We start from the raw sequence: 15,890 nt of genomic DNA on the forward strand, positions 1-15,890 counted from the left end.
TGATCAGGTATCAAATTGAATGACTGAAAGAATACTACCAGCACCTGTCCTATAGTGCTACCATACGCACAACTGAAACACCTTAGAAGTTGCTGCTTACTCCTCATCAACCCCTACTAGTCATTATTGACGAACAAGGTCATTTCCTCAGCAACACGATAGGAGGCTCTCACGGATGGAGGAGGCATACACAAGGTGAACAAAGTGACCGCAGCTAACGGTTGCCTTTTTCAATTGTGAAACTGCAGACACCCGAAGGCAGAGAGCAGGTCGCTCCTAGATCAAGCATGAAGATGCTACTCAAAAGCCATAACAATGTAAAGCGACTGACCGCAAGCCCCACCCCGGAGGGGAAGCAGCAACCTGGGCACCACTAGCACCGCCGGCTGCTCACAGGGGCCACTTCCCACATTAGTTTCCTTCAGCAAAGAGCAGTCAGCTAGTGGCTTGGATCCAGCTATGCCAAAAATGATATCGTTTGCCTAGTTTAATGCAAAATTCTACCGCTGAAGTTGGAAACTTACGGCACAATCCCTCATTCCCACACGACGTATCACTTGTCAGGGGGCCTACAGCACAGCAGTGACCTGGCAGACTTTCCTAGCCTCATCAAGCGAGTCCACTCAATCGTATCTATCTGTGAAGCTAACAACACCACCCAAAAAAATGACTAGAGTGGGCAGGTATAATTGTTCATGGTGGTCCTCTCGGTCTCTCTCTCTCTCTCTCTCCCATCTCGTCTCTCACTGGCTCATCATATCATACATCTCTCTACTCTCTCAATCGACCGACAGCTAGCACACACGCACATGCTAACCAACAGCACAGCACACAGCCGAGCAGCACTGACAAGCAAACCATTGTGAAACGCGTATGCATGCTGCTTGGGGTGGAATGAGAGAGACACCCCGTTATCAGCAAGGGAGGTCGAGACTTTATAGGGAACGAAGGAAGTAGGCGGTCTTGGCTCATGGGATACTGCAACCGGTTTACGGCAGTGTGGTGAGATAAGTCGGTACCCACTGGGGAAGGCTTGATGGATGCCGGGTTATGGGGTCCTTAAGGCTCTCAGGGCCATGATAGAACCGCACAACGACCACGTCATGGGCGATCTACAAATAGAGCATGCCTATAGAAAGGAAAGGACCAACAGATTTTCATCTGGGGCCTAAGGAACGCCTATTCATAAACAGTCTGCAGGGAGGAAATATTACGCGTCCCGAACTGTCAATTGACATCTCAGCCCCAATTGAAATGCTTTTCTCCTGCCTCTAAGAGGGTTGCATGGGTGTATCAATAAGCCCAGATAAAAACCAACAAAAAACTTTGAGGTGCATGTAGGCATGTGTGGTGGTTGTGGTCTGCCGGAGAGGTAGCTGAGAGTTCTACATCCGGATCCGCAGGCAGCAGGAAGAGAGTGTGAGATCTCCACTGGCCTGGCTAGACATCCGAAACCTCAAAGCCTGCCCCCAGTGACACACTTTCTCCAATAAGACCACACCTATTCCAACAAGGCCACACTTCCTAAAATTGTCACTCCCTCTGGGCCTATGGGGGCTCTTTTTATTCAACCCAGCACACACGGGTTCCAGGGGTCAAACCCAGGCTGTGCTGCTTGTACAGCACGCGCCTTTACCTTTGCCTGCTGAGCCACTGCCACAGCCCCACCGCTAGTGGGTTTGTGTTTGTCTAGTCTGAAGTGAGTGGCCGTTACAGGTACACCTCCTCTGCTGCCTCGGTCTGTGTATGCACCAGAGTTCACACTCGTGCATACTAAGCACAAACTCTTTTGGAGCTGGACCAGCCCCACTGCTTGTTTTGTGAAGGACTATCGTGGGAAGAGCCCCTGGTCAGCAGGCTGGTGCTAGTGGTGGCGGTGATGGCTTCCAGTGCTGTGGCTGAGGAGTCATGTATATGGCCTGTCTTCATTCTAAACAGGGACCTGCTCTCTGCCTTCGGGTGTCTGCAGTTTCACATGACAGAGCTAGTATGGCTTTTCCCTTGTCACATGTGTATGAACCTCACTGGGCTTCCTCAGTCTGGGCTTCCTCAGTCTGTGTCTGAATCCCTTGAAAACCACCAGTGGTCTGGAGAACAGCTCAGTGTTAGAGTGCTTGCCTAGCATGTGTGGAGTCCTAGGTTCCCTCCAGAGCAACAGCCTGCTTTGTTACTCTCAGTGAACCCTTTACTTTCTTTCTTCTGTTTTCCATCTTAAAATCTTCTGTGTGTGTGTATGTGGTATGTACCTGTGGAGGGCAGAAGTTGACACAGAATGTCTTCCCAATTGCTCTCTACCTTGTCTTTTTGTTTTGTTTTTTCAAGACGGTTTCTCTGTGTAGCCCTGGCTGTCTAGGAACTCACTCTGTAGACCAGGCTGCCCTTGAACTCACTCTATAGACCCGGCTGGACTCAAACTCAGAGATCCAACTGCCTCTGCCTCCTGAGTGCTGGGATCAAAGGCATGAGCCATCTTGCCTGGCTACCTTGTCTTTTTTTTTTTAAAGATTCTCTTTTATTTATGTGTGTGAGAGAGAGTGGGGGAGGGAGGGAGGGAGAATATAAATAGATAAATGAACAGTTTTTAAAAGCTACTATCAGTGAACTCAGAAACTTTAAGAGTAACTAGAAGAGCTGGAGGTGGGATCAAGGCATTAAGGATCACCAGAGAGGTACCTGGGTTTTCTTTCAGTCCTCCCTTTACCCTTTGACTTTAACCTAAAGGTTGAGCCAGTTCAAAGGCTATGCAGAAGCTGGGTGAAGGTCATGTATGCCTGCAATCCTAAACTCGTAAAGCCCCAGTGGGGAAAGATCACAAGTTCAAGGGCAGTCTGGACTACAGAACAAGGACTATGACAAGCTGTGGGTAAATGACAAAAATTTCAAGGAAAACCCCATTTCTGAACAGAGGACCGGAGAGGCTGTGATGAGATGGTCTTCCATTTCTCTAGAAGCCAACCTTCCCCCGCAACACACAGGTGACATGGGCAGGCCTCAAGAAGAGAGGGTAGGCTGGGTTCCTAGCAGAGGTACAGTAGCCCCTAGGAAAGGCTGGCTCTAGTATGATGCAAGGCAAACCAGAGCCCCATGAGGAAAGCTGTGTATGATCCCTGCTCTCCCTTGCACTATACACAAGGACTAACTGTATATGTATTAAAGCCTGTAATATACTATTTTCATCTTGGTACACATGATGTGGTGTTTGAGCTCACTAAGAATCTGGCTCTGGAAGTGGAGTCTCCCTAACACACACACACACACACACACACACACACACACACACACACACAGAGAGAGAGAGAGAGAGAGAGAGAGAGAGAGAGAGAGAGAGAGAGAGAGAAGAGGGCACAGAGAAAGAAAGAGCCAGAGAGAGAGAGAAAGTTTGGCACTCTCAACACCTGCTAATGATACAAGCGTTGAGTCCTCCCCAGTTTCTGAGGGAGAAAACTAGGGATGTTCATGGCCTAGCATCTATGCCCAGGCCCACATCAAGGGTGAACAAGAAACCCATAATGAGGGTTGGGGATTTAGCTCAGTGGTAGAGCACTTGCCTAGCAAGCACAAGGCCCTGGGTTTGGTCCTCAGCTCCAGAAAAAAAATAAATAAATAAAATAAATAATAAAAAAAAGAGAAAGCAATATTAAAAAAAGAAAAAGAAACCCATAGTGACTGGAAACAACTGGGTCACTATAACCTCTCAAAGTAACCCTGGCTGGCACTCCCATGTGTCCTCTAGCAATGTGGGCGATCAAAGAACTAAGATGAATACACTCACAGACTGGGCAGTGAAGACAGGGACTCAGTTCCAACTACAGGCCACCATGTGAGTGAATCCACACGCTAAGCACACAGCACTCACTCTAGAGAACAGACTTGGCCTCAGTTACTCAGCTTAGGATCAAGTGAAATCAACCAGGGCATCTAGAAGCACAGCCCGGCACAGAGAAGGGCCTCTTTTGGGGAGAAGGGGGCTGGACCGAGATATGCAGAGTGGGTTTGTGTTCCATCCATGTACTGGTATGGTAGTCTGAATGAGAATGACTCTAGCCAGTTGGTGATGGCATATACCTTTAATCCTAGGACTTGGGAGGCAGAGCAGGTGAATCTCTGAATTCAAGGTTAGCCTGGTCTACAGAGTGAACCCAGGACAGCCAGAGCTACACAGAAAAACCCTGTCTCAAAAAACAAACAAACCAAAAAAAAAGACTGTAATATTGGAATACTTAGTCCCCAGTTAGTGGAACTGTTCGGTAAGGCTTAAGAGATGTAGCCTTGGACCGGTGTATCACTGGTGGTGGGCTCTGAGGTTTCAAGACTCACACCATTCCCAGTTGTGCCTCTGCTTCCTGTTTGTGGACCAGGATGTGAACTCTCAGTAACTGCTCCAGCACCAGGCTTTCCTGATGGCCGTCATGCTCCCCACTATGATGGTGATGGGCTCCTATCCCTCTGGAACCGTGAGCCCCAAATAAACCCTTTCCTCTATAAGCTACCTTATACAACAAAAGAGAGTAACTAATAAAGCTGGTTTTGTGGGTCCTCATGAAAGTGAATACAGGTGTCTTCCTAGCCTCTGTGTGCAAGGTCTTCACATTTTTAAAAGCGTGAGCGATGTGGCTAGGGATATGGCTAAGTCAGTAAAGCGCTTGCCTTGCAAGCCCAAGGACCTGACTTTGATCCCTAGACGCCATGTTTAAAACGCCAGACACACGGTGGTATGTGCTTAGAACCCCAGTGCTGGCAAAGCAGTGACAAGGGGGTCCTGGAAGTTCACTGTCAGTCTACCCAGCAGGCTTCAGGGCAATGAGAGACCCTGTCTCAAAGGAGGTGCACATGTTCCTGAGGATGACGACCGAAGTTGTTCTTTAGTCTCCACATGTATACACACACACTGTGGTGATTTGAATAGGAATGGCTCCCATAGGCTCACGGATGTAAATGCTTGGTCAATAGCGAGGGGCACTACTTGACAGGGATTAGGAGGTGTGGCCTTGTTGCAGGAAGTATGCACAGGGGCTGGGGGCTAGAGGCTTTGGGGTTTCAAATGTTCAAGTCAGGCCCAGTGTCTCTCTCATCTTGCTGCCTGTCCATCCAGATATAGGTCTCCCAGCTACCTCTCCAGCATCATATCTGTGAGCATGCTGCCATGCTTCTGCCACGATGGCAATGGACCAAACCTCTAACTATAAGCAGGCCCCAATTCAATGCTTTCTTTTATAAGCATTGCCATGGTCATGGCACCTCTTCACAGCAATAGAACATTGACTAAGACACATGTATATACACATATGTTCATGCACTTAAAAAATATGTGGGATACGCTGGGCATGGTGGCACATGCCTATTCATGCTAGCACCCAGGAAGCTGAGGCAGGAGGCCAGCCTGGACTACACAGCAAGACTTAGATTTAAAAATAACAGCACCAGGAGGAGGTGATGCATGCCTTTAATCCTAGTACTTGGGAGGCAGAGGCAGGCGGATCTCTTGGGTTTGAGGCCAGCCTGGTCTACAGAGTTCCAGGGCAGCCAGAGTTACACAGAGAAAGCTTGTTTGGAAAAACAAACAAACAAAAACCCAAAATAAAAAACAAACAACCACACACACATACAAACAAACAAACAAAAAAACAACAAAGGGAAAATTTACTAAAAACACATGTGAGGAAGATGTAGTTTCGAGTGCCCAGGTGATTCTAAAAGCTCACCAATACACTGATTTCGGCCAAGGCTACACCTCAGATGTGGATCCCTACTACTGGCAGGGCTGGATAAAGAAGAGGACCATGGACCATAGTGCAGGTCACAGACACCCCAGGGAGCATTAGAAGGATGTGCTGCCCCAAACGGGAAATAAAGAAGCAGGTACTGTGGGAATCAGGAATTGTCACCACCCTCTCTCTGAGCCCACACACTTACATCTAGCTTCATCAGGGTAAGGAGGTCCTTTATGGCAGCTTTGAAGATAGCATCTGTCTTCCCACTGGCCCCAGTATCATCCCAGGAATTTTCTGAGTAGTGGAAGATGGCAGAGGGGGTCTCTGCAACAATCACGTTTTTCTTCGACTTAGAACAAAAAATACAAGCCATCAGGAGAGATGTAATGAGGAAAGAATGTAACTGCATCTCCATGACCCATTGCCGATACTGGTGATGTCAGATATGGACCACATCCCAAAGCACTAGTTAGCAGGTGAGTAGACAAGGCCCCAAAGGGACAATAAAGAGAGGCAGGGATATACCTTGCTGGCCACAGAGTTCCCAAGCTGCTCATCTGAGTGTGGCAAAACCCTGGCACGGTTGTATGCCATCCCCAGGTCTGAGGTGGCCCTCTCGTGGCTTTCTGCAAACAGAAAGAAGACTCAGTTCGCTGCCCATATGCACAGGCACACAATGGGAAGGCTGAGTGAACATCTATTAGCATAAACTTGGCAGATAAGACTCAAATCTCCAGACAGCAAGGTTGCATTGCTGGCATTTTTGGTCACAATTAGTCCATTTTGTATTGCTACAGCAGGACATCTAAGGGTGGTACTACAGAAAGCAAAGGCTCATCTAGCCCATGGTTTCAGAGGTTGGAAGCCCAAGACTGTCTGGCTTCATAGGATCAGTTTCTAGTGAGGGCGCGCTTGTTCCATCACATTAAGTCAAAACAACATTAAGAGAAACAGTTACATGCAGAAGAACCAAACAAATGTGGTAGCCCTGCTTTACTTTTATTTCTTTTTCTTTTCTTTTTTCTTTTGAGTCAGGGTTTCTCTGTGTAACAGCTCTGGCTGTCCTGGAACTCGCTCTGTTAGACAAGGCTGGCCTCAAACTCACAGAGATCCACCTGCCTCTGCCTCCCAAGTGCTGGGATTAAAGGTGTGCGCCACAAATGAATCTGTCAGATACGCTAAGCCTATAGGCTGAAGATGATGCCCCAACTGTGCGGAGAAACCTCAGGTGACTGTCCAGGCAGCTGGCTGTTTCTGTCAACTCCATTTTTTTGCAAGTCGCTTATTTGTATTTCCTGTTTTACTAAGTAATATTATTTCCTTCTTGGGTCTCTGAGGGAGTTGAAGATTAGATAGTTACAGTTTTCCTTGTTAAGAATTTCAGAAAAGAAACTCACTATAGAGGTGTAAAGTATATAAATTGGAAAGCCATTATAAGATAGTTCTCTGTTGGTAATATAAGTTAGGATAGAAAGTAAATCACGTACATTTTGGACTTACCAAAATACAATAATGAGTCTGTCAAATGCAAATGGACTAGACATTGTTGAGGTATTTATTGCTTGTATATATTGTATATAGTTATTATACTTAATATATATTGTTTTTCTTATATTAGTTATAACTTTTTTATTATTTTTTATTTTTATTAGAAAAAAAGGGGAAATGTGGTGATATTTTATTTGTGCTGAAATGTGGTGATATTTTATTTGTGTGTTAATAAATAAAGTTTGCCTGAAGATCAGAGGAAAAAAAAAGGTGTGTGCCACCACTGCCTGGCTTGTGGCCTTGCTTTTTAAAAATTTTTTTTTTTTTTTTTTTTTTTGGTTTTTCGAGACAGGGTTTCTCTGTGTAGCTTTGCGCCTTTCCTGGAGCTCACTTGGTAGCCCAGGCTGGCCTCGAACTCACAGAGATCCGCCTGGCTCTGCCTCCCGAGTGCTGGGATTAAAGGCGTGCGCCACCACCGCCCGGCCCTTAAAAATGTTTTATTATATTTTTACTTATTTATTTTGTGTGCATGCTATTTGCATGTATCTGGAAGACAGTTCAGTTGATAAAATACCTACCACACAGGCATGAGGAACTGATTTATATATATACCCCCAGCACCCACATTAAGAGTCAGGTATGAGGCTGAGAGATGGTTCAGTGGGTAGTATCCACATGGGAGCTTACAACCACTAGTAACTCCAGTGTCAGGGAAACCAGCCTCCTCTTCTGGGCTCTGTGAGCACTAGACATGCATGCAGGTCACTTACATACATGCAGTCAAAATAATCATACACATAAAATAAAAATGAATAGGGACTGGAGAGATGGCTCAGCAGTTAAGAGTACTTGTTGCTCTTGCAGAGAACATGGGTTTGACTCCCAGTACTCAAATGGCATCTCACAACTGGCTGTAATTCCAGTTCTAGGGGACCCAACACCCTCTTCTGACCTCTTCAGGTACGAGGCACACATGTGTTATGCATATATATATGCAGGCAAAACATTCATACAAATAAAATAAATAAATATGAAAAATTATAAATAAATAAATATTTTTAAATAAATAAAAAGAAAAGTCAGTTGGGAGGTGGAAACAGGAAGATTCTTGGTGTTCACTCATTAGCCAGATTAGCTAGTCTGGACTACTAGGCAAACCCCAGTTCCCAGTGAAAAATCCTCTCTCAAAAAAAAGGCGTAGCTCCTGCGAAATGATATCAGTGATTGTCCTTTGGTCTCCACAAGTGTACACACACACATACACACATACATACATATACAAATATATATATATATATATATATATATATATATATATATATATATACATACATACATACATACATAGAGAATGTATAAGCTCAAGCAGGCTAAATCTGTTTTTTTTTTTTTTTTTTTGGTTTTTCGAGACAGGGTTTCTCTGTGTAGCTTTGCGCCTTTCCTGGAACTCACTTGGTAGCCCAGGCTGGCCTCAAACTCACAGAGATCCGCCTGCCTCTGCCTCCCGAGTGCTGGGATTAAAGGTGTGTGCCACCACCGTCTGGCTAAACAGGCTAAATCTGAAGCCAGACTGTAGCCACAAGGGTCCACTGTGTTTACTCTGAGTGGTGGAGAAGCACTCTGATTCTTCAGGTGCCTACCTGAACATCAAGCTGCAGTGGCTACCCATGGTGTTCCAACTGGAAAGAAAATTTAAGGTCAAGATCACTGATTTAAACCAGTTCTAGAAGCTAGAAAAATGGTTCAGTACTGTTCTGTTCTTGCAGAAGACTTCTAAATTCAGTTCCTAGCATCCACACTAGGTGGCTCACAACCCCCAGTAACTCAAGGTCCAGGGGGATCTGAAGCCTCTGACCTCCACAAACACCAGCACTCACATGCATATACCTACACAAATAATTTTTAAAAAATGCAAATCAACACCGACTGGGACAGAGGATTACAGTTAAAAGATTGCATGAATCTCAGAAGAGACATTGAACTTTGGACTTTTGAACAGTGCTGATACTGTGATAAACCTTGGGGACTTTTGAAGTTGGACTAAATGCATTTTGCATTATGATATGGCTACAAGCCTATGGGGACCAGGAAGTAGGATGTGATGATGTGAATTAAAAAATGGCCCCTATATGTCAAAAAAAATGAAAATCAATCTTTAAACTAGCTCTAAGCAATCACTGAGGCTGGCATCAAACTATGCAAAAACTGTCAGTAATAGGGATGCTCAGTTTTAGAAGGAAAGTCACTGGAAAGTAGCTCATGGCGAGATATTTCAAACCTGCACCAAGAGAAGGTACATTCTATCCAGAACAGTCAGCCACAGGATGCTGACAGAACCAGAAAAAGGGGCAACATGCCGGAGAGAAGCCCTTGAGATATACTACATGCCATGTGAAAGCATGTGCCCAGGAGGCAGGGGCTGTGGTTTGATGATACTACCTAAACCAACCATGCAGGTGGCCCACATCTGTAACCTAAGCAGTCAGGAGGCAGAGGTGGGGGATTATGAGTTCAAGCCTGAGCTACACAGCAAGACTGTGCTGAGGGAGGGAGGAGGGAGAAAGAGAGAGATAAGTGTGTCGGGGAAACTATACCCTTAACATAACCTTTCCCATGCCAAAGGAACATAGCTAAAACAGAAGCTTGGGAGCTGGATAAGTGGGTAAAAGTACTTGCCATGCAAATATTAGGGCCTGAGTTCAGATCCCAAGCAGCTGTCTAAAGGCCACTGTGATAACACATTACGTGTAATCCCAGTGCTGGGAGGCAGGGACGGGCAGATTCCCAGAAACCATGGGCTAGCTTTGGCTACAGAGTGATGTAGTGCGACCCTAATTAGTCTTATTATATTAAAATATGGAATCAGATATCGAGAGTGAAAGCTGAAAGAACAGAGATGCAGAGCAGCCAGCCACCAGAGACTTCTTACCTCTACTGAATGGGGTGAGATCCTGTCTCCACCTCCCTAGTGCTAAGATCAAAGGCATGATCCTCCCAAGTGTTGGGATTAAAGGTGTGATCTATCACTGCCCAGCTCTGTTTCTCTTTTATACTGGCTCAATCTCGGGTAGTCCAGGGTAGCTCTGAACTCTTAATTTTCCTGCTTCCTCCTCCCAAGTGTTAGGATTAAAAGTATGTGCCACCTCTGCCTGGCCTCTATGGTTAACTAGTGGCTAGCTTTGCCCTCTGATCTCCAGTCAAGCTTTATTTGTCAGAACACAAACAAAAACCCCAGCCCCATCTCAAAAAAAAAAAAACAAAAAAACAAAAAACAATAAAAGCTAATACTTTAGGGATGAAAAACTCACATAGACTCAGAAACATAATACCTAATGAAGACAGTATTTCTAAAAAGCCAGAGAATGGGGGCGGGAGAGATGGCTCAGCAGTTAAGAGCACTGACTGCTCTTCCAGAGGACCTGGGTTCAATTCCCAGCACTCACATGGCAGCTCACAACTGTCTGTAACTCCAGTTCCAGGAAACCAGTTACAAAAACATATATGCACGCAAAACACCAATACACATAAAAACAAACAAACAACAAAGTCAGAGATTATTTAATTAATGATATTGGTAGACTATCATACAGAATAAGATATGCTAAATTTCACTGGTTTACACCAAAAAATGAAAAACAGATGAGTGAAAGACCTCAACACGGAAACTAACAAAAATAATCTAGAATATATGTATGAGCCAAGAATAAGCAAAGAATAAAACATAAAAAGCTAACTACAACTGGTGGTGGTGACTCACATGTTTAATCCTGGCACTCAGGAGGCAGAGGCAGGTGGATGTCTGTGAGTTCAAGGCCAGCCTAATCTACAAAGTGAGTTCCACGACAGCCAGTTTCTACACAGAGAAACCCTGTCTCATAAAACAAAACAACAACAACAATAACAAAAGTTAACTACAAGGCGCCAAATGTTTAGCCTGCTTTCCTTGGTTTCCTCCCTTCCTCCCATCTTCCTTTCTACCTTTCTTTCTTTCTTTCTTTCTTTCTTTCTTTCAAAACAGGATCTCACTTTGATCTCATAGTGAGCTTTGAACTCACTATGTGGGCCACTCTGGCTTGAATTCACAAAGATCTCCTGCCTCTGTCTCCCAAGTGTTGGGATGAAAGACACATGTCACTATACTCAGCTGAAGAGGGTTTTTGAGACAAGAGTCTTATTCTGTAGTCCAGTCTGGTCTCAAACTCAAGACAATTCTCCTGCCTCAGCCTCCCAAGTGCTGGGATTATGAGCATGAATCACTAGAGCACATGAAGAAACAACGGGGGGGGGGGGGGGGGGGGGGGGGCAGAAACCATGCGGAACACAGTGGCCATCAACCAGGTCTGAAAAGAGGAAATCGGACAGCCTTTAAATGGGCAGGAAGCCAACAAGCTCCACAAAAGAAAGGGAGACAGAGAGGAGGAAGCAGTGAGGTCAGGCACCTCTGGGCATTAGGTGCAAACAAGAGGAGGCCGAGGAGGCACAGAGCATGTCTGTTTGTGATGGGAACCCAGCAGAGGTGAGCCTGACACTGAAGATGGGCCGCCCAGGATGGCAGATGGTGTGGGTGGGCCCAGGGCTCAGCACAGGAGGTAGCATGCACGAGACTGGTAGAAGAAGGCAGTGTGCAGAATTTACCAGGACATGCAAAGCAGCCAGACACCCACCAATGACTCAGCCCCAGGGAGAGAGTGAGTGCCTCAGGGCCACAGGCTCTTGTCCAACCATAAATGGTACCAAGTTCAGGGTGTCTAGGTCAGGACAAGATGAAACTGGGGCAGGGGGCAGCTTGACTCATCTCCCAGATATACAGAACTGTCATTGGAACAAGCTGCAGGAACAGAGGACCTTTACCTTGGGAGGCCGAAAGATTAAAGCCTCTTCCCTGGGACTGCCTGAGCTCATCTGAGATCTCCCCATGGATGGAAGGCAGAGGTACAGAGCAGCTCCTCTTCAGCAGAGGCCCAGAGACTGTCAGGTGAATGTTCTCAAGATCTGGAGGAGACAGGAATGAGCTACTCCAGTTCCATATGGTCTAGTGTCTGGCTCCAGTTACTACAGATGGATCAAAGAACAGAGTCCCCCAAAACAGCACAGGACCAAGGCCCTCCCAAGTACCCTGTAAACTTGCAGATAACTTACCCAAACAGGGCCATCAGGTAATGTCACTGTTAGCACTTGCCAGGGGAATGATGCAAGAATGTTAGCCTTAGGCTGGTCCTGCTCTCTACCCTCCAACCCTGCATCTCTCTTGGCCATCCTTCTCTACAGGCCTCCTGAACTGACTACCCCCTGCTGCCGCCAAGTACTCTGAAGGTAAACCCTAAACCAGGGAGTCTGCCAGTGGACCCTTTCCCACGGCCTTCTTCTGTAGAGACGGCCATTAGCACACCTAGGGCAAAACGGCTCAAATGTTCCACCTGACTTCAGAGGACCCTGGCCTGGCCCACCACACAGGACACTGTTACTGCAAGCTCTGCTTCCACAGAGGGCTATAAAACTCCTCAACACCAATCTCTGTGAAGATGCAACACTGGACAGCTGCTCCGAACCAAACACCTTCAAGAGGACAAGCCTCAGGGTTCTATCACTCAAGCTGACCAAAGTCTCAGAGAGAAAAGACTTAAATGACATCTATTTTAAAGTACATTTCTGAGGAAAACCAGATCAACCAGGGATGTGTTTTCAGGTCACTAAGGTCCAAAGCCTTGTCCGAGGTAGGATCAAATGGGCATTTCCAGTTTATGTGACCTTACCAAAGGCTGTTTCACTTAGTTTCTTACTCTTCTTTTAGTTTTCCGGAATCCTTCACAGGATATGATGAACTATTAAGACACTGAAGGCATATCTACTTTCTTTCTTTTCTCTCTCTCTCTCTCTCTCTCTCTTTTTTTTTTTTTTTTTTGGTTTTCAAGACAGGGTTTCTCTGTGTAACAGTCCTGGCTGTCCTGGAACTCATTTTGTAGAACAGGCTGACCTCAAACTCATTGAGATCTGCCTGTCTCTGCCTCCCAAGTGCTGGGATTAAAGGTGTGCACCACCACCGCCCGGCATATATGTACTTTCAAAGTGGCTTTGTGGTAATGATACAACATAGGCAATCTATGCTGTTCAAGCACTCCTGGTCAGTTTATTCCCCAATCTAATTTGTCTTGAGAACTTCGAGTAGTTGTCAAGTGGGGACCGGAAGGCAAAGCCGAGAACTTGCTCTTCTGAACAGCACTCCCATGGAGTAAATCTCAGCAGGAAGTACCAAAAAACAGAAGGCAAGATTCTTAGACATATGCAACATAGCTCAGAGTGTGGGAGGTTACCTGAGGGAAGCTAGGAAGACCTGAGACAGTGAGGCAATCCTAGACCATGAACTCTGGGGATATATGAAGGGAGGGCAGGTGAGGAGACCTGGATTACATAAAGAGATCTGGCGGCCTGTGAAGAAACCTGAGGGACAGTCAGAAAACCTAGACCCATGTAACAAGACCTAGGGGCAGGTTAAGAGACATCAGGGGCAAGTGAAGAGACCAGGAGGCATGTGAGGAAACCTGGGATTAAGGTGGGCAGACCTGGAGGCATGTGAGGAAACACAGGATTAAGGTGAACAGACCTGGAGGCATGTGAGGAAACCCGGGACTAAGGAGAGGAGACCTGGAGGCAGATTAAGTAACCTGGAAAGTGGAGTGAGAAGGTCTTAAGCTAGTGTAGTACCTGAGTTGCTGGACTCCAAGGACCTTGGGGACCTCTCAAGTTGCTCCTCTGGGCCATATGACATCTGTCTCTTGGCCCGTCCTGCTGCCACACTGGCTACTGACAAGAGAGGGATGGCTTGGCTCTCCTGAGAGATGAGAAGAACATTAGATGTGCTCAGGATTCCCTGGGTTCCCTATAGCATGCTATGAGTTCAACTATTTATCAACTATGAAGACAACGCAACCAGTAGAGAATCCAGCAGTTCAGAGGACGAGCTTGTTAATTTAAGGCTCAGCATGTTCTTCTCTTGGGTTCTGCCTCCAACTCTTCATACAGCCAAAATAATAGACCATGTAGTCAACTCTTCATAGGAAAAATCATGTAACATAAAAGAATATTCCCTAAAATATCAGCAACTGAGCACGACAAACTCTAAAACATCACCAAAGAAGTGACAATTCATAGGTACCAAGCACTTCTTACCAACTGCCAGGAGTTCTGTTGGAACCTCACTTGCATGTTCCAAAGTAACTTCCTCCGTCCTTGTTTCAGGTACAGGAACAGAGCAGTAAATGCACTGGCTCAGTTGTTACTGAGTCCTTCTGGGTGAGAACTTTGTCCCACTTCACAGGCTGTAACTGGTCGGGTTTTACCAGGAGGAACAAAAGCGAGGATGCAAGGCCTTGGCATCCTTGGCAATACCCCACACCTTCCAGGCCATAGCTTAGTATTAGCTCAGCTCAGTGTTAAGTCAAGGGCAGGACATAGAGTCAAGTACTAGCAAGACGGGACAGGTGGAAAGGAATGATGGCCTAGCCCAGTCTCAGGACCTGGGCACCCGACTCTTGCAGAATTCCAGCCTTAGGGGTACAACAGGACTCCTGGCAAGCAACGAAGCCGGCTAAGTCCTCTAGAGTTTGACGAGCCTATTTGCCCCAAATCCTGGCTTTCAGCACAGTCACTCAATGCACCAGCGTGCATATACTTAAGCAAGAAAGTAAACTCAGCCCAGCACACTTCTCAGAGTCCGGCCCCACGGCCAGGACCACTTGCAGGGCCGCTGTACTGGCTGCCCAGTCAGGGGCGTCCTGGTGGGAGCTGCACCCTCCTGACGCAGGCTAACAGGAGGCCTGCACTCACAGGGTTGAAGAGCTCTGTAGTCAGTCCCAGGTAGTTGTGCAGAGCCAGGAAAGTCACCCGCTGCAGCCGTACCATGATGATCTGCAAGAGACGGGGGTGTGACAAGTCTAGGCTGGGCACCAGCAGCGCCACATGGAGTTCCTGCTGAGCCCCCCAGCACAGGCCACAGGCCAGAGCTCACCTTTCCACCACTGTGCAGCAGGGTGCTAACATGAGGAACAATGTGGGACACATAGGAATCAAGTAGTGTTTTCAAATTTTCTGCAAATCTAAAAGTAGTCTAAAATATTTAGTAAGAAGTTTTAAAGTTTCTTTTGGGAAATGGGAGGTCCGAAAGCTTCTATGGAGTTAATACTATTAACTTTTGTGTGTGTGTGTGTGTGTGTGTGTGTGTGTGTAAAACAAGAGCGAGAGGTGTGTGTGTGTGAGACACGGAGGGAGAGGTGTTGCTCCACAGGAGTCAGCTGCTGTGTTTGTTTTCTGAGACGGGGTCTCACTGGGAACTGGGGCTCACTGACTAGAGTGGGCTGGCCGGCCTCAGGGGTGCACTTGCCCCCCCAGGTCACACGCACTCAGCTTTTTCACACTGAGTCTTGGGGATCAAATCCAAGTCCTCACGCTTACAAGGTCAGCACGTTACTGACCAAGCTACCTCCTCAGCCCCACCCCACCCCCACATTTCTTTCTTTGTGCGCGTGTGTGGGTGTGAACACGCCACAGGACACACGCGACACTCAGAAAGTGACTGACTTACAGGAGTCGGTTCTTTCCTTCCACCACTTAGTCCATTTTGTGTTTGGGGAGGCAGAGTCTTGTTCTGGACACCCTAGCATATGCTATGTAGCCCACGTGGTCTCGAACTCAAGA

The 15,890-nt window shown here is 46.6% G+C and overlaps 1 protein-coding gene across 3 annotated transcripts in view; it reads right to left on the reverse strand.

Annotated features, from left to right (window-relative positions):
• Positions 1 to 15,890, reverse strand: part of Pnpla7 (patatin like phospholipase domain containing 7) — an 88,197-nt gene that overhangs the window by 51,496 nt on the left and 20,811 nt on the right. For 2 of the 3 annotated variants that reach the window (XM_028868699.2, XM_037204709.1), the window contains 5 exons: positions 15,024 to 15,104; positions 13,902 to 14,028; positions 12,051 to 12,191; positions 6,237 to 6,337; positions 5,914 to 6,060 (listed from right to left, as the gene is read on the reverse strand). In XM_028868699.2, coding sequence (XP_028724532.1) covers positions 5,914 to 6,060; positions 6,237 to 6,337; positions 12,051 to 12,191; positions 13,902 to 14,028; positions 15,024 to 15,104 — 597 coding nt within the window. The remainder of the gene's footprint in view (positions 1 to 5,913; positions 6,061 to 6,236; positions 6,338 to 12,050; positions 12,192 to 13,901; positions 14,029 to 15,023; positions 15,105 to 15,890) is intronic. The other variant, XM_028868700.2, reaches the window with a different exon arrangement.

This window comes from Peromyscus leucopus, chromosome 4 (genome assembly GCF_004664715.2).
Source record: "Peromyscus leucopus breed LL Stock chromosome 4, UCI_PerLeu_2.1, whole genome shotgun sequence".
NCBI classification, from domain to species: Eukaryota; Metazoa; Chordata; class Mammalia; order Rodentia; family Cricetidae; genus Peromyscus; species Peromyscus leucopus.